The sequence below is a fragment of the Tyto alba genome, unplaced genomic scaffold (genome assembly GCF_018691265.1).
Source record: "Tyto alba isolate M040663 unplaced genomic scaffold, T.alba_DEE_v4.0 Super-Scaffold_42, whole genome shotgun sequence".
NCBI lineage: Eukaryota > Metazoa > Chordata > Aves > Strigiformes > Tytonidae > Tyto > Tyto alba.
Window position 1 is genome coordinate 21897749 of NW_024881318.1, and position 18413 is coordinate 21916161.

Sequence of the window (18413 nt, forward strand, 5' to 3'; positions counted from 1 at the left end):
AAGACAATCAGAAAGATTTTCATCTAACTTTCTGGGCAAGGTTATAGTTCCCAAGCCTGTCCCTGAGGCTTATGAATCCTGGACAGCTGGGATTTTCCTGTGTTGTTTTTTGAAAGCGTTCATACAAACATCAAGTGTTTTTCATTTAAAGTTCCTCCAGCTGCCTACAAATTTTTAGTTGCTTGAATATACGGCTGGGGTTACATGGCTGGTGTTTTGTTGTTCGCATAGCTCAAGTGGAAAATGGCTTAACCATGTTAATCAAACATTCCAAACATATTTACCATCAGTCTGAGGTCAAATCTAGTCAGTTTTAGCCCAGAAATATTTGTTCGACAAGTTCTGAGACACAATCTTAATATGGAATCTCCATTACTTAATGGTATCATTTAACACAGATATTAATTTCTTCAATTATAATAAAAATCCATGACAAACTATATTCACTGAATATTCTGGTTAATTATGCTATTCTTTACTATCATATGAGCATTTTCTTTATACTGTTCAGATACTTTTTCAGCTTGAAGCTAATTTATTTTTTAAACTTAATTTTTTCTTCTTAATAGCAACAACAGACCAACAGGCAGCCTCATTTGAAATGGAAATGTCCCAAGCTGGTTTCAGTGCTCATTATTCTCAGGTAAACAAATTGTTTGAAAATAGAACTTCTTTTACAAAGTAGATTTTTGTTGGTGATTGCATGAATTTGGAATGAATGTTTCAGAATTCTTTGTACAGTGATTTTTGCAGTTGGAAGTTTTGGAGTTTTCCATAATCCAGTTATTTTTTTTGTAAAATGTATGTAAAGAATTATTATAAACAATGAAAACTTAAGAGAATAAGTACCTACTTCACATGAACTCTAAATTTAATGCTCCCATAGCACTTTCTATCAGAAGAGTAGTCTATAATATGTTAAGACAAAGACATTTTACCAGTGCCTGTAGTGACAGGACAAGGGGCAATAGTTTTGAACTGAAAGAGGATAGATTTAGATTGGACATGAGGACATTTTTCACAATGACGGTGGTGAGGCACTGGCACAGGTTGCCCAGAGCAGCTGTGGCTGCCCCCTCCCTGGAAGGGTTCCAGGCCAGGTTGGACGGGGCTTTGAGCCACCTGGTCTGGTGGAAGGTGTCCCTGCCCGTGGCAGGGGGGTTGGAACTAGATGATCTTTAAGGTCCCTTCCAACCCAAACCATTCTATGAGTCTCTGAACTCTGAAATTCTTCTTCCTAAATATTAATGTATAAATTGATACTGCAATGTATTGGTGAAATTGAGACAGAAATATATATAAAAAGGATATTTCTGTCATGGATATGATCTGCACTATTAGTAATACAACATATTCTTAGTTCTGTTAACACTTTGAATAGCTCAGCTCTCAGGAGGTAAATATTAAACTGGGATACAAAAATCCCTGGGAATTTCTATTAGCAGAAAATCACTCCCTACATATATTATTTGTTCTTGAAAAAAACAAAAGTATCCATTGTAATGATTTGATCAGTGTACATAAATTAAATTAAAATTTAACATGAGATCAAAAGAACTGGGATGAGTTCTACTTTAAAGATACAAAAAAAAGTAGTGACGGTGGAAGAGAACAATAGGAAAGTAACTGAACTGAACACACACAAAGCAATCCAAGACAAACTAACATACATAGGAAAACCTTCAACATGACTTTTTATACAGCTCAGCACATCACTGGTAAAAAAGAATAAAAGACCTTCAGTATGATTTAAATTAAACACTTTATTGCAGAAGTACTCTCCATTCGTTTTTACTTTCTGTTCTGCAATACATATGATACTTCAGATGGTGTATGGTACATTAGAAACAAGTATTACCCTGATAGGAAGCTCAAGGACTATTTATAAGATTATCTATTTGGTAGAGAATATTCTTGAAGTTCACAAACAACTGACCTGCTATCATCAGAACATCACTTCAGAAGTGAGCCTTCAGTCCTTGGTGCATTGACAGGCTCAGGGTCTCTGGTGTCCGTCTTATCTAGATGGCATTCATGTCTTTAAGCAAGTAAGGTCAGCAAACCATTTCTCATTGACAAAAGATCCTTGCACAATAAATAAGACACAGGACTCACAGATTCAAAAGAGAAATTTCAGTGTTGTGTTCTCTGATTTAGCTTTGCTAAATCCCTTTTGTCCTTCTAATTGGCCTGGAATGGTGGGCTGAAGTTGTAGGAGCTGTGTTTCATTCTGCTGTTTTTCCTGAATGGCCCTTTGTTTTTTTTTTTTCCCCTAAGTTGGGTGCATTTCCAAGAAGTGGGGGATATACTGTGATTGTAGGGGGCATACTATAATAGGAAATACAGGGCTAATTATGCAAGTATACAGGAAGCATTACCCAAATGTGGGCATTGTGATCAGTGGACGTCTAAAGATGATTCACATAAAGAACAAACTTTTTGGTTTTTTCTGCATAAGGATTGGATCATGCTTGGAGCAGTTGGAGCATATGACTGGAATGGCACAGTGCTCATGGTGAAGGACAGCAGTATCTCAATGCCTAGTAATGACACTTTTCGTGATAGGCTTTCTGAAAAAAATGAACCCCTTGCAGCCTATCTAGGTAAGAGGAATAGCCCATCTTCTAACACTTTTTGACAAATGCTAGAAGACCTCTCTCAAATCTCATTCACAAAGAGTATCTTACAGAATATTATCTTACGTTCTAGGGGTCTGGGAGAACATAACGTGTGGACATGTCTACTGTATGATTTTATTGGTCTTTTTAAAAAAAAAAATTACTATTTCTAAAATCAAAAAACTAGTTGAAACACTTACAGGCTTAAGTATATCAAGACTTCCCCCAGCAGAGATGTCTCATCTGTTCAGAGAAGATTTTACAGATTCCTCTGGTATTCTTATCAGGTTTTTCTATGCCTTGATAGTTAAAAAGTTTTATACAATATTCAGTCTAAATCTTTGCTTAAAATTAAGCTGTTCTCTGTCACTCAATGGACAATAACAACATCTTACCACTACCTTTTTTATAATAATGTTTTGCATATTGACAGGCTGTTTTTCTCTCAGCCTTTTCTACCAAAAAGCATCAGTGGCCTTGATCTCTTCTCTAGGTCTTTCTTTCTACACCTCATGGTTCTGTTTGCTCTGTCTTCTTATTTAAGCCACATTTTCACTGGTGAAGAGCCAACACTGGAATATTTTCATTTTTTTTCCCTATGTACACTGTTTGTCTACTTTGCAGAATGCCATCAGCTATTTTTTTTTTTAATTTCAAATTTGTAAACTCATTTTAAATGTAGATCCTATCCTCCATAATACTTGCAGCCTTGCCACAGTTTTGATTCATTTGCAAATTTTTTAAGACTTCCTTCACACAAGTTGCTAAATTATTGTTACTATTAAACAGAGCTAGGTTCAAAATGCCTCCTGAATCACATTTGGAAGACTCCATCAGTTTGACAGTAAGCCAGTGACAATTGTTCTTTGAAAGTATCTTTTCAACCAGCTATTCACGAGTTATTTCATCAGTACCATCATACTCTTACACTGTGTAAGAATGGCAAAGTGAACATGACTCACCAGCCTGGGAACAGCTTTAATAACATAGTGGTGCTCGTGACTCTAAGATTGTAGGCAAATACACATCCAACCATTTTAATTAACTCTGCTATTACTCACTAGCATAAGTAGGGCTAAACATCTAGTTGTAGAATAAGCTTTTAAAAGGCTCTGGATCCCAGCAAGTATTTCTGATGCATTCTGTGTATACTGCATCTTGACTTCTTTTCTGCTTCCTAGGATATACTGTGAATTCAGCATTGACACCTGGAAGTGTATTGTACATAGCAGGACAGCCACGATACAATCACACTGGCCAAGTTATCATTTATAAAATGGAAGGAAAAGAGGTACAAGTACTCCAGAGGTTAAATGGAGAACAAGTAAGTATGCATTCATGACTAACATATGAGAGGAATGTGGCATAAGAAATAGAAATAATGACTTCAAATTAGAACTCTTCATCGAAAGAGCAAATGAAACTGGGAGTTGTAAGCTAGATCAGAAGGAAAGTTTAGGTAAATGTTGTGGTACAGTCAGCAATGGAAAGTGGACTCTACAGTAGTCAGGGACCCCTGGAAATTTTCTCTTTGAGGGTTAAACTTTCACCAATGTCAAAGTGGTTGTACCCATCTCTGTACTTACAACTTTTTCTGTCTGCTAAATGAAAGGGATATGTCACTGGCAGGAAACGGCTGCGACAAACAGGGTTCTGTGTGAGAACATCAGCTGAGATAGCATGAAATATTGAATAGCTTGTTGTTATATTGAGTAGCAGTTCACTGAGAGCTGTTCCTGCAGAAAAACATGTAATCACATAATTAAAGATGGTAGTATAATATGTACATAGGGGTTGAAAGACCTACCTACCTGGGGCCTCCCCAGGCTGCAGTACAAGCTTCTTTCAGGACAATTCATGTTACCTCATTTTCACCTACAGCTGATGTCTGCAACTCAGTTAATCAATTAGTCTTTTTAAAGTTAGTGCAGGAAAGTTGGCATTTTTAATGTTTGAGGAATCTGACGTACTTGAAGCATCTTCTGTGACATGTGATGCATTTTACACTAGAAGGGTCTGTTTCTCATGTTGAGTGTAAAGGAAATGAAAGATGTCTAACTTAGCTGTGAAGTGAATGTAATTAGGTAAATCCCACACTTTGAACCCAGTCTATAAATATATCTAGCTCTTTGTCTAGATCTTGTTCCTCTGTATTTAGTGTCAACTGGGGAATTTTGGAGACTGCCTGAACTGTGTTGCCTCAGAGGTTTTCTCCACCATCAAACATTTTTTCACTGGCAAGCCTAAGACTATTGACTGTGCTCCTTCTATGTATTATTGTTGGGACTGAAAAGAAAATTAAATTTCCCAAGACAGTTCTATTCAAATGCTGTCTTAAGAGGTTCTACTCACCTTAGCATATAGAAGGCACCATTTGTACCTTTCAAACTCAGAAGAGTTGAACGCTGAATGGACCATTCTTAAACAAAACAAAATTGACAATAAACCCTAAAACAGAAAACAAGCTTCGAAGGAAAATGGACCAAAAAGGTCTTTTAGTTAGCAAAGAATATTTCTGCCTAGGGGTCAATATTTGGCATTGTTGTAAGAAACCGTAAAATCAATCTCTGAATAGGACATGTTGCATGATGTTTCTGACCCTGTCTCTGATTTATACCCTATATTTTCCTGCAGATTGGGTCATACTTCGGGGGTGTTATTACCACAATTGACATTGATAGGGACTCACTTACAGACCTTCTTCTTGTTGGAGCTCCTATGTATATGGGAACTGAGAAAGAGGAGCAAGGGAAAGTATATGTTTATGGTCTGAACAAGGTAAGGATGATGTTTATTGACCAGGAACAGAACACGCTCCTTATTGTCTTCCTCTCTTTATCTTAAAGAAATAAGATTATTTGAGCTGGGTAAGATGATCTGTTGAAAACAGAGAAGCATGATTTTGACAATTGAGAGTATAATATAGATTGCTTTTGAAAACTTTCTTCTCAAACTCTTCTTTTCTAACCTTTTTTTTCCTAACAGTATATTATATAGATAAGCACTATATCCTGTAAGCTGCAATATGGCATAGATGCATATTTAAATAATTAATTTTCTATCACATTTTCTTTCTGCTTTCATGAATTAAGGAACAGTAGGGCTCATCCAGCTTTTAAATATGTTATGACTAGATAGAGGAATATACCTGCTACCCTTCATCTTCTTAATTTGATAAATCTCTCCTTCCTATGTCTATGCATACTTTTTCTTCTTTTTTTTAATTCTTTTAGTCCAGTACCATTGTGTATCATTATAACAGTTATCAAAATATGTCCTAGCAATGATGTTCTCCTAAAATAATATTGCAAGAAAAGGACCTGAAGAGACTGGATCTATTAGACAAGGAATTCTTCCAGTTTCTACATGAATGTTGCTAGCAACAAATTTCTGGTGAATAGGTTTGGTGAGAAAACAAGAATTCCATGTCCTCCAGTAATGTGAGAATTTGAAATTTGTTTTTCCTGTGCTTCCTTTTATCCATCTCCAAATAAAGGAAATGCAGCAACTGCTTGCTGCTGCTGATGGCTAACATGGAACTCTTGGGACCAATATCCTGGAAAGATTGGGTACATACCATACTGTGTGTGGTTTTGGGCTAGGATGTACACTGAACCAGAAGGATATACATGTTAGACCATGGAGTATGTGTCTGCTTCTGCTGAGGACACGATTCAGTCTATGTAAGGAAAATGCTGTCTTTTGTCTGGAATAACAGTATTACCATCTGTGTTTCATCAGAAACTTGGCTTACTTCTCAGATTAAGAGAATGCCTTTAGAAGAACTCTACACTATCTTAAGAATTAAGTATTTACTTACAATAACATCCAAATATTTTTTTGGTACTATGTTTTCCTGTGAACCTCTAACTTCAAGAAATATGGAGAAGCATCTAGATGCAGAAAGAAAGGGAGCAAGAATGTCTTTCCCACCACTGCTCAGAACAAACATTTGAATTATAGTTACAGAATCACAGTTTCTACAATGCACTCAATCACTAGGAATAGGATGTAATTGTTTCATTTAATTCATCAGTTTGTCTTCCGGACAGGATCTCTTTGCACTGCTAAAATGTATTGCTAACATGTTGAAGGAAATCCACAAACTCTAATCTGTTCTTTCACAGACAAAATTTGAGTACCAAATGAGTCTTGAACCTGTAAAGCAAGCATGCTGTTCACCATTAAAACAGGACACCTGCAAAGTTCTTAAGAATGAGCCTTGTGGTGCACGCTTTGGCACTGCGATTGCTGCAGTGAAGGATCTCAACCTTGATGGATATAATGACATTGTAATAGGTTCTCCCTTAGAGGATGATCATCGAGGAGCTGTTTATATTTATCATGGCCATGGCAACACAATCAGTAAAAAATATTCACAGGTAAGTATGAAGTAAAATTTTACAGATTGGCAGCCCCTGCAAGTGTATGTAGCACAAATCCTGTTTTCCCATGTCTTCCCAACATAGTATCAAACTGTGGCTTGACCTGTCATGGCAGGTTCTTTTTTAAAATGCTCTGTGCTTTAAAACTCATACTGATTTAACTGAATTTGACTCTAATATTGTTAGAAAGTATAGTCGCATGTTTTTATAAGAAACCTTCTGAAATGTTTTGTACTGCCAAAAAAGTAGATATTTTGCAATTCTGAAAAATTATAGTGTGTTCATCACCATGGTAACAGTTTTAGGAGCATTGTAATGAAAATTTAATCTATTTAAGGAGTCTAAAAGCCATCTAACTGCCAACAAATATGTCTGGAATGTTCTTATAAAATCCTTCAATATGGACTGCATAAACCTTCTAACGTTTTCCACAGCGTATTGCATCAGGTGGAGATGGGGAAAAAGTGAAATTTTTTGGCCAGTCTGTGCATGGAGAAATGGATTTAAACGATGATGGGCTGATTGATGTCACCATTGGAGGCCTTGGTGGGGCTGCCCTCTTCTGGTATGGATACTCACAACAGCTCTCAGGCCAGAAAACAATTATGTGTCTTGGGACGCAGATGTAATTTGCACTACTGTTTGGACTGTTGTGAGGATACTTGTTTCATCTCACACTTTGCCACCAGCTATGAATCTTAATATTTTCATGTCTCTCTGGAGGAACAAGTATAAAAGTTAATAGATAACAGTAACAAACATATGAATGTTTTAGAAACCTTGCTAGCATAGCATGCAGACCTTGTCCTCATAGACCATATTCAAAATAGAAACTGATTCCACCTATGGCACTAAGTAAAATAGAGAAAAGCCCTAAGTGTTCTCTTTTTCACACTTTATTGCATATTTTCTTATTAGCAATACAAAGGACAAGTTCAAATGTAAAGAGGTCACTAACAAAGCTCATTTGACTTCTTGATAAGAAAACTACTTTGACTCCCCACAGAAAATCGTGGAAAAATTTAACTAAACTTTCTGGTTAACAGTGAATTAATTTGCTTTACCAAAAAGCATTATTCAGATGTCATAATGAGCAATGTATTTTTTAAGGAAGAAAAATACCAGTAAGAGAAATAAACAAGGTAACATGTAATCCCTCATTTCTGAAACACATCTAAAACTATTTCTCTCTCAGGTAAGGCGATTGCTAAGTCAGCTCATTTCTTTCCCTGTTCTGTTGTTCTACCTAACTCACCTTCCAGGCGATCAAGTTTGTCAGGTCTTGCTACCATCCTCAAGCTGACAGCTTCTCCTCACCTTCATCTGGTTGTTTGTCTTTCTAGAATCTTAGTGTGTGAATGCAATGAGATGCCCCTTCACTGCATTGTTTAGATCACAAATCTGAAGAAAGCTACTTTGCCGGCTGAATGTTCTGCTGGTTTAGTGGACTGGCACACTGTCTTGAAGCCGAAAGACAACTGAGCCAGAGCAGAGGGAGAAGCAGGAATGGGTTGCAGGGTCAGGGGCAAAGGGGAGTTAAAGTGAAGCCAATTGGTAGTAAATCTTGGCCTGTTTATCTACCCACAGCCTATGAGATGGCACACTACCCTCCGGCTCATGTATAATAATATTTTCCTCTGTGGATACCCTTGAGGATGGGTCTGGGCCTTCAGTGTCTAGGACTGGCTCTATAGAGTTGCTTAAGTGCTTTTGAAAATATTTCCTTTTATGTGGTATCTGTTCTAAACCAGGTACAGCACTGTGGAGAAATCTTGTTACCATTTTCTCTGTAATTTGTTGTTTACTGGTACTATGTATTGAGTGTATAGTTAATTATTTGTCTAGACCATCACATATGTGTATTTTAATGCTGAATATTGCACATTTTGTAAGTTCATTCTTACATTAAAAACAGTTGCTGCTATTATTTTCAAGGCACTTTCTCTCTTTGTGGTTTTGTTAAGGTCTCGTGATGTGGCTGAAGTAAATGTTTCCATGCAATTCACACCCAAAAGTATCAATATCCAACAACAGAATTGTCAGATAAATAAAAGAAAAACAATATGCATAAATGCCACAATTTGTTTTAAGACCAGACTAAAGTCGAAGGAAGATACATTTGAATCCAGTAAGTAGATAAGCATTATGATATGGAATCTTGATGCTGTAAAACGCCTCACACTCGTTTATTTCTCCAAACATGGAATGCAACTCTTCTAAATTCACTATTCAGAGTACATTTAATATACATTGGGAAAAAAGAATGTGCAGAGGCAAATTGATTCATAATGTTGATCTCAACTTTCTTTGCAGGTCTGCAATATTGGATTACTCTTGACTCACAAAGACAAATATCTCGAAGCTTGTTCACAGAAAGCCATGAGAGAAAAATGCAAAAAAATATAACTATCAAAGGGTCAGAATGTATTAAGCATAACTTCTACATGTTGGCAAGTAAATCATTTAAAGTGTTTTTCTCATGTTGACATTATCATAACCCAAACGTATTCCATTAATTGTAAATTGCACAACAAAATCGTCATCCAGAATTGACGCATACATAACATTTGTTTATTACTTAGGATTTCTACTTTTGTATATGTACATAGATATAAACTATTTACTTATATGTACAGTCTATTTACCTTTGTCTCTCTGTTTGTGTCTGTCTTAAGTAAGAGCATAACACACTTAGTAGAACCAAGCAGCTATCACGGTTATTAGTTAAGGTCAATTCAAAACTCAGCAGGGGCATGTAAGCTGGAAGTGTAGTTTCCATACTGCTGCAATTCCTCTACTAAAATATAGTAAAAAAACCTAACAATTTAGGTTTGGGATAGAGAATACTTATTCACTGCAAAACAGAAATGTAATTAGCAACTGTGAGTATGAAATTGACCATATTGTATCTTAATGTGCTGAGTGAATGGAGATTTATATTATAAGCTACCCATATTTAAAATGCTTAGTGACTTCACAGTTGTGTCATAATTGAAAACTAATGATAAATGTTTGAATTTGCTTGAATATACAACACCTCTAACAGCAGGCCTCAGTTTGACTTCACACCAGGTAGTACCTCTGCTGTTCGCCTTGCTATTCCTTTAAGCACAACTAAAAGAGGAAAATGTAGGAGTTGACTGTTTTGAGACATTCTTAAATGAAACTATGTTGGATATGCTCAGGCTATGTGACATTTTTATGATGAGATGAAATACACAAAAACATTAGTAGATATTTATAAGGATTGGTTTGCACACTAAATGCTTTATAATCAATTGCAATCATTCGAGTGTTTCTCTAGCAAGGATAGCGACAGTGTGACTGAAAAATATTTTACTTCAGCATTGTTTGGGGGTTTTTAACCTCCTTAGATAGAAAGGCAAATGTCCATAAGAGCAATTTTGTCTTCTTTATATTCTAGGATAAGCCTGACTTTCAGGACTCTGTAAAGGTTTTGCTGGAGTTCAATTTTTCTGATCCGGAGAGTGGACCTGTTCTTGATAGCAACCTGCCAAATTCAGTATCTGAATATGTAAGTCAGCAAGATTCTGTATTAATAACCAAAGTATTTAAGGTAAAATACATAGCCCCCACAAGAGCTGAAAATAATGTCCACAAATTGGCTAAAGAGGAATTGTCACTGAGCCTGTCCAGATGTTTTCTCTAAATGAGTCTTCAGAACTGAAAAGCTTGATTCAATGTGCTTGGGAACCAGTGTGGGATTTTAAAGCTGTCCAGCATTAACAGAAGATTGAAGAGAGTACAAGCAATGTTTGTTACTGTCATGTTTCATGTAGAGAGAGCAGGGGAACATTAGTCATTTGCTTTGATGGTGTTTGGCATCTTTCATACTTCTACTATTGCCTCTCTTCCTAATCTAGATGAAACACTTAGAAGGGAATGAGAAGAAAGCTTATGTTTCACTTGTGCATTTTACAGGATATTGGCATGCTTAACTTATTAATATTAGGGAAGACTTCTTTGACTGTCAAACAGAAGAACTTATATAAAATTAGATAATTAATTAAAATTCAAGTATTTAATTTTAATAATAAATGTAATAAAATTAAGAATAAAAGTATTTTTTTGCAGATTCCTTTCACAAAAGATTGTGGAGCCAAAAATAAATGCATTTCAGATCTTGTTCTGAATGTAAAAGCAAGCATAGCTGGAGACAGGTAACTACACTGGGCTTATTGTATCACTTGATATCTGTACAAACTTTCTATGTAAATTATAAATTCTGTAGTCTAGTAAGATAATGCTGTGGCATAATTTCCAAATCCGAAAAAAAAAAAAAAATCTGAAAGAAGTTCCTCTTTATGTTAAAAACAGATTCAAAAGTTATGGTGTCCAACATTCTAACTTTATTTTACAGCTCTTCTCCATTCGTTGTAAAATCACGCAATGATAAGTTCACCATCCAGCTCTCTGTGAAGAATAAAAAAGATAGTGCCTATAATACTAGAGTTTTGGTTCAGTATTCTCCAAATATTATTTTTGCTGGCATTGAGGTAGGAACTTTTCACATTATCACATTTATCATGACCTGTATTGCTAGAGAGATCTGAGGAAGCCTTTTAATTAAGCCTGTATTTCACTGCTCTGGCACCATCTCAGTTGATTGGAAGAGATTTCCTGGGAATGCTGTCCTTGCTTATCTCTCTGAAAAGGTGTATTTATTTGGACCTGAGTGGACTCTTGCCTAGCCACTGTTAACTACAGACACAAGTTTCACAATGACACTTAGACAGTAAGCATCTGCATCTTAGTTGGACATCAGCACCATGAATCGTCTGTACATCTGTAGAGCCAGAAATGCCTCGTTATTTGTCAGTACAGCTCCTGAGCCACTAGAATTCTCCTTTTGCACACGTATAGAGAAAACACAGTCTTAGTACAGCAGCACAGATCAGTGCCTGACACATAGTTACCTCAGACAGCATTTCTAGTTCAGTTGGGAAAGATTAGGAGAAGTTTGCTTACTATCACCAGTCCTGATGTTGCACATTAAGAGTAGTCATGGATCCATTGCACTTTGACTGAACCTGTAGCAATGGTTGATGGAGTATGAATGTCACTTTTATTGCCAAGTTAGGAACACATTTACAAAATTACATATAAGAACTGTGTACTTATACATACGTTGATCTGCTAGACCAAATGACTTATTTGCATGATATCCAGTTTTTATATAATTGCTAATGTTCCAAACACTTTCACTGAAAGGGAATAACGGCAACTCATTGATGTACATTTCCACAGGCTGCTATTGTTTTGCAGAAGTTGTGGCTTCCTATTGTTATTCCATTTCAATTAAGGCCTTGATTCTTACAATGTTTTGGCAATGAAAAGTAGCAACGGTATATACATTCAACAAGCCCTTGATGCTTAGTCAGAATTTAGAGTTTGCGTAAGGCCATGATTTCACTTTCTTTTTCCTTTAGGATATACAGAAAGATAGCTGTGAATCTAATCACAACATCACCTGTAAAGTGGGATATCCATTTCTAAAACCTGCAGAAGAGGTAAAAAGTCCCCCTGAATGCAAGTTTTCTTTGTTCCATGTTGTTCTAAGGCCAGGGCAGTCCCTATCACCTCTGAATTTCTTTTCTCTTGTGTTCACACCAAAATCTGTACATACACATTTCCCAAGCTCTTCTTGTCATGAACTGCACTAAGCCAGATAGGAAAACATCAAGTCTTCAGTACCTGGGCAGTCAGCTGTGGTATGTATGTGAGGTGGTAATAGATGCATATTGACACTGTTAGAAGGCAAGTGGCACACCTGGCCAGAAGGGTCTGACTCTAGGTATATAGGATATTGGTTAGGATGTACTGGTAAGGCATTAGATGCTGTGGCTTTCCACAGGTTGGAGGCTATGACTTCAGTTATTTTGTATATAAAATCTAGTCAGTTGGTTGAAAAGCTAATAAGATGGTATGTGGAAATGCTAACCTGGATCTGCCAAAGCCATTCATCAAGACTTCAATTCTGCTCAGTGGGGAGTGAGAGGCCTTTCCAGCAAGCAGTCCGCTTAAAATCAAACTACAGTTTGAACTGCTCCAGTGATAAATCTGTATCTCTTGCTGCAATAGAGAGGGAGCTATAGCTAAACTAAGCCTTTGAAAATATGTATCTAAGCCTCACTTAAATAATTCTGATATTGAATTGGGAAATATCAAATTGCATGCAAGTAAGATCAGCTGTCTTTCCTGGCAGTTTCTTGTCTATCCCTCTGTTATGTCAGGTTGTGTTGCAGATGCATAATAGAGGAAGGATCAGTAGAGATGTCCTCTTACAACCTCCAGCTTGTGTCTTAGACCTGTAAGAATTCAGTCAGCTGTTACTTTCTTGCAGCCAAATAAGCATCCTACCCAATGCCAGTGCCCACAATGCTCCATTCCCAGCTTTACTGGATTTTTCCTATTTTCCTTTCATGCTTTCATTGTTAGTTTGTCTGTAGCTACAGATCCCTAAATTTAGAAATTTTATATTCTACCTCACATTCAGAAATTAATTAATCTCTGATTCACTGAAAAGCATCCCTAATGAATTCCTTTTTACAGCCTCTTCCTGGGTCTTTTATCAATATGAAAAAATATCTAAGACAGCTTTCTCTGGGTCACTTTGTAATAAAGATTTGAATACATTAAAGGAAAAATAAAAGTCTGAGCTGGAAAATCCTGTACAGTAACAAATAGTAAAACTTTTGCTTCATGTAAAATTACCCTTATGTGTTAGGACGTGAAAAGAGACATGTTTGGGACATGTAGTGTCAAACTGTGGTTGATTTGCCCTAGTTATAATGAGTAGGGAATTTTTGTAAGAACTAGAAGTCATTTATTCGCACTGTAAACATTTCTGTTCAGTATTCTATGTGTTTTAGTACATATTAAGGGAGATTCCAGCAGCCTTCTATAGACAGCTCATCTCCACTGTAATTGCCAAGCTTTTGAAGCTTTTTATTAGAGAAGAAAAACGGTTTTGATAAATTATTTACAAGACCAGTTGGTTTCTATTAAGAATTATTTACCTATGTATTTCTAATATACTATGTAATAAATTTTACTGAGGCTTCTCAGTTCTGAAAATTTGAGGCTTTTGCTTAATAAGTGATAACTATTAGATATACTTTTTTGTTGGGACAAACTCAAAAAAGTGGTTTCATTCATAGAAAAGTGTTAAAATGTGATTAAGGATTCCATAGATAAAAGTAGCAAAAATTTACTAATTTTACATCAGATCAATGCTTATTAATGTGCTTTTTTTTTTTTTTTTTTTTGTCTTTTTAAATTCTGTAATGTATTTCTCTAAACAGATTTCCTTCAAAATATCATTCCAATTCAATGCATCATATCTCCTGGAAAATGCCACTGTTCATGTATATGCAACAAGGTTAGTTGCAATTATTACTTGTACCTTTTGATATTTTTTTTCTTAGAAAGCTTTACATCTTTGTGTTTCACAGTAAAACAAGCATGTCTTTTCTGAACTCAGAAGTGGTTAAGCAATCTGCTGAGCTGGCAGTTTTACAGATGTACTTCATCCAGCAGTGGACTGAGTGGACTAAATAAATAGATGTTTATCTCTAAAGCCTGAGAGTTACAAATGAGTCATAATTTTCAGTAGTTTTACCTTCAGAATAGGTTTATTCTCTGACAAAATTGCTGCATACTTTAGCATGAATCACAGCTTATGCTAAACAAAAAGGTCTGGCCTTCAAAGAGCAAGAACATTGCAAGAAGTTGTCTGTAATAAAGTAAAAGAATGCACTTGCCCGCAGTGTTTGCTGCTCTGCAAAATCCAGGGATAGTGTGAGAGTAGTGGCCCTTACTTGGTCCATTTTCATTCAGTCAACTGCAGTCTGTAATTTTAATAGAGATGTATTTCTCAGCTGGGACTGGTGCAGGACTTAACTTTTTAATTACTGGAAATAGTCTTTTGAATTTATTTTTAGGAGATAGTAATTAACTGGAAATGAGTAGTGTGTTTTCATACCCAGAGTTGTAGTTCTTAATATCCATTCCACCTAGTAGTTGTGTTGAGTCTGCACCGTCTGATCTGAGTGACATATGTTGTTTTATTTTAGTGACAGTGAAGAACCACCTGAGACCTTGAGTGACAACAGAGGACATGTTACAATTCCAGTAAAATATGAAGTAGGATTAATATTTGTAAGGTATTGATGCTTCTCTGTATTTTTATTTGCTAGTGTAGTAAATAGCAGGTGTTCAAAGTGAATATAGTATTGTTTTGTCCTTGAGCTGTGCTCAGTGTCTACAGATGACAGCTTCTAGTCTCATGAACGGGAAGCACAAGCTTAATTTGAAAGAGCAGTTACATGAAATAATGGAGCAAATACAGTTCCTATCATGCTGTATCTCCATTTTATCTATTTAAATTTGATCTGCAGTTTGCAAGTACAACAGCAGCTTTTGTTGATTCTTGTAGTTTGCTCTATTCACTCAAAGGCCTTTCAGGTACATAAGAGAGCAAATTCTTCTAGCTTCCTCATGGCCTTGAGTTTGTATCACTATAGGGTTGCATCGCATGGTGTTTGATTTCCAGCTTCAACATTTAGCTTTAATTTTAGATTCTCAAGGATTTGTTTTCATAAATTCAAACATAGACTTTAATGAAGGTCTTATAATACACTTTATTTTCAGAAATAGCTAGAATTCAGTTAAATTCCATCCCTGAAAAACATTATAAATAGTATCAGTAGACTACATTGCATGGTATGCAGGTGTAAATAATTAAGTCAAATTCATTTTGGATGCATTTCATGTTTCAAATCCAGCCTTTTTGGTCCCATGGGGAGTAAGGTTAAATTTAGAACATGCTGGTTTTCTTTTCACTTCGTTCTGTCTTTTATACGACCCTGTCCGTTTCATGGGCAATACTCAGGATAAGGGACTGCACAGCTAGAATAAGAATAGCAAAACCAGGCCCTGATGTATTATTTTTTGGAATGATATTTGATGATTTCATAGTTTAATCTGAACCAAACATTTAAAATATGTATAATAAAAAGTAAGGACTACTCAGAAAATGGATGAATTGAACTTCATTGGAAGTAGTAGTGCACACTTAATTGCAAGACTAATCCTGGTGGATTCATGAAATAATGCAAAGACCTATATTATTAACAGCTAGAGTTTTTATGAAGTTTGTGTGCTTATTGGGTTTTTGTGTGTGTGTGTTTTCTTTAACCCACAGTGTTTTCAAAGAGCATCATGTTATAATTGCAGCAAATGACACTATCCCTACTGCTATTAACACAACAGAGCAGATTGGGGATGAAGTTACTCTACATTATAGGGTAAGAAACAAAACTGTGTGATATAATTAACGACCTCTTTTTTTTTTTTTTTTTTTTCATTTGGTTTGAATCACTTAATCACTTTACTTAAATATCAGCTATGCAATATGTTAAACCTTCTACTTGGGTATTTTGTGTTTAACACATTTGTTTTTTCTTGCTTGCTTAAGAATAAGGTGGTCCATCTCAGAGTGGTCCATCCCTGCAGAGTAGTTCTGGTGGGGTTTAGGGCTGCTACCATCAGCAAGGGAAAGAAAGCATGCCCTAGTAAATGAGACCTTGACCTACACCGATTGCAATTTAGAACAGTTATTTCCAAAATCCAGTCAGCTTTGAAAAAGGTAAATGCCATGTTCCAAGAATGTCTTCTTAATGGAATGAATACTGCAAACAAAAATCACTTGGAAAAGATATTCAATGGACTATAATCCCAGCCTCAAGTTTCAGTAGGACTGATTTCAGTTATCTTGAGAGCGTCCTTATTTCCCAGCGTCAAATCCAAAGCTGAACAAGGATCCCATATAAAAAGGATAAAAGTCTCTGAATCAGCTTCTGTCTTTAAAAAATGGACTGTGGGAAAGTTCTCGGTCTTCCTAAATAACAATGGCAAAGATTTTTTTCTATTTTTTAGCGTACCTAGAGTGTTTTACTCAGCTACTTTTTTTAGTCTAAAAGTTCAAATCCAATAATCTCAAAGCTTTTGTGGAGGTTTAAGACATTATTCATCTCATTTCAGAACCTTTGATTGTTGAATGTAGCAGCTAGTGGACCTCAGAATATACCATATATGTTCTTGTAAGCAAAACTCATCTCTGCGAGGAGTAGTCAGAAGAAAGAAGTTAAATAGGTTCTTGAGTATTTATTAAGCTCACCCACTTCAGAGACAGGATCACCACTTGCCATGCCAGCAATTCCACCTAGGCATTTTCTCCATCCTTGGCCACAGCAGGCCTGCTCAGAAAGAGTAGCAGCTTACAGATATGTCCTGTGATCTCTTCAGGGAAAATAGGAGAGGAGCAGGTGAGGAGGGCTGTTGCCCAAGAACAGCTGAGGAGGAACCAGCATAAGCCACCACTGGTAAAGTGGCTTCTCTCCCATGTTAAAGCATTTGGGGTGTCTTTATTAAAAACTGAAGTGAAATGACCTTAGATAGAAGTTCCAGATGATAAAGGGATGCAGTAAACAAGATAACAAGAAGGAATTTATGTCAGAATGACCCCATTTCATCCTGTTCACTTGATTTCCTTCAATAGAGCATTGTATTACCAAAGACCATGGAAGAATGTGTCTGCTAATTCACAATAGGCTGTTCCTGGGGAAAAAGAGTTCATCACACCATGTTTCACATAACCGACTGTGCAAACATAAAAAAAAAAAAAAAAAAAAACAAACAAACAAAAAAAAAAAAAAAAAAAAAAAAAACAGAAGAAAAGAAAAGCACAGGAAATTTAAAAACTCACAATCAAATACTAACAAAATAAGGAAAGTACTAATCAAAACATTTTTCTTTTGTTTAATAGATTGAAAAAGGTGAACACTTTCCAATGCCAAAGCTCACACTGCAGATCTTGTTTCCCAATGTAACAGCAGCCAAGAATGCTCTTCTTTACCCTACTGCATTGTCACATTCCCAAGTAAGATAGGAATTTGTATCCTTATGATTAATTTAAATTTGAAAATTTTGTTATAAGGGACTGCAAAATGCAAACATTTGGGATCATGCCTTGCTTCAATATCGATATTGCTTTTAGTCTAAGGGACAGGATGTTGGTGTTTTAAGAGTATGCACAGATGTGCATAACGAGATAAATTTTCTTAAAAAGAAAGAAGCAAATTTAAAATCATGTTGAACAATAACTGGACTGTAACAAGGTTAGATATATTTCCAACTGATGAGAGGTCCAGACTGAGATATGAGTGACAGAAGTTTCTTTCTTAGTTTTACCTACTGAGTCTCAGACTATCTCCATTGTCAGCAGTGCTTATTGCCAATGCTCTAGTACTGCTGCGTACATCTAGAGGTTAATCTCCTGTTCAGTCTTCTCTGTCACTGAAATCAGCCTTCCTGCACATCTGCTCTC

The 18413-nt window shown here is 36.1% G+C and overlaps 1 protein-coding gene across 2 annotated transcripts in view; it reads left to right on the forward strand.

Moving 5' to 3' along the window:
* ITGA1 (integrin subunit alpha 1) overlaps positions 1-18413 on the forward strand; it is a 74153-nt gene that overhangs the window by 48211 nt on the left and 7529 nt on the right. Inside the window, exons 10-25 of one of the 2 annotated variants that reach the window (XM_033009053.2) lie at positions 570-643; positions 2459-2603; positions 3800-3942; positions 5253-5396; positions 6746-7000; positions 7438-7568; positions 8968-9131; positions 9317-9453; positions 10428-10538; positions 11099-11184; positions 11385-11520; positions 12454-12534; positions 14329-14405; positions 15100-15189; positions 16230-16332; positions 17853-17966. In XM_033009053.2, coding sequence (XP_032864944.1) covers positions 570-643; positions 2459-2603; positions 3800-3942; positions 5253-5396; positions 6746-7000; positions 7438-7568; positions 8968-9131; positions 9317-9453; positions 10428-10538; positions 11099-11184; positions 11385-11520; positions 12454-12534; positions 14329-14405; positions 15100-15189; positions 16230-16332; positions 17853-17966 — 1991 coding nt within the window. The remainder of the gene's footprint in view (positions 1-569; positions 644-2458; positions 2604-3799; positions 3943-5252; positions 5397-6745; positions 7001-7437; positions 7569-8967; positions 9132-9316; positions 9454-10427; positions 10539-11098; positions 11185-11384; positions 11521-12453; positions 12535-14328; positions 14406-15099; positions 15190-16229; positions 16333-17852; positions 17967-18413) is intronic. The other variant, XM_033009054.2, reaches the window with a different exon arrangement.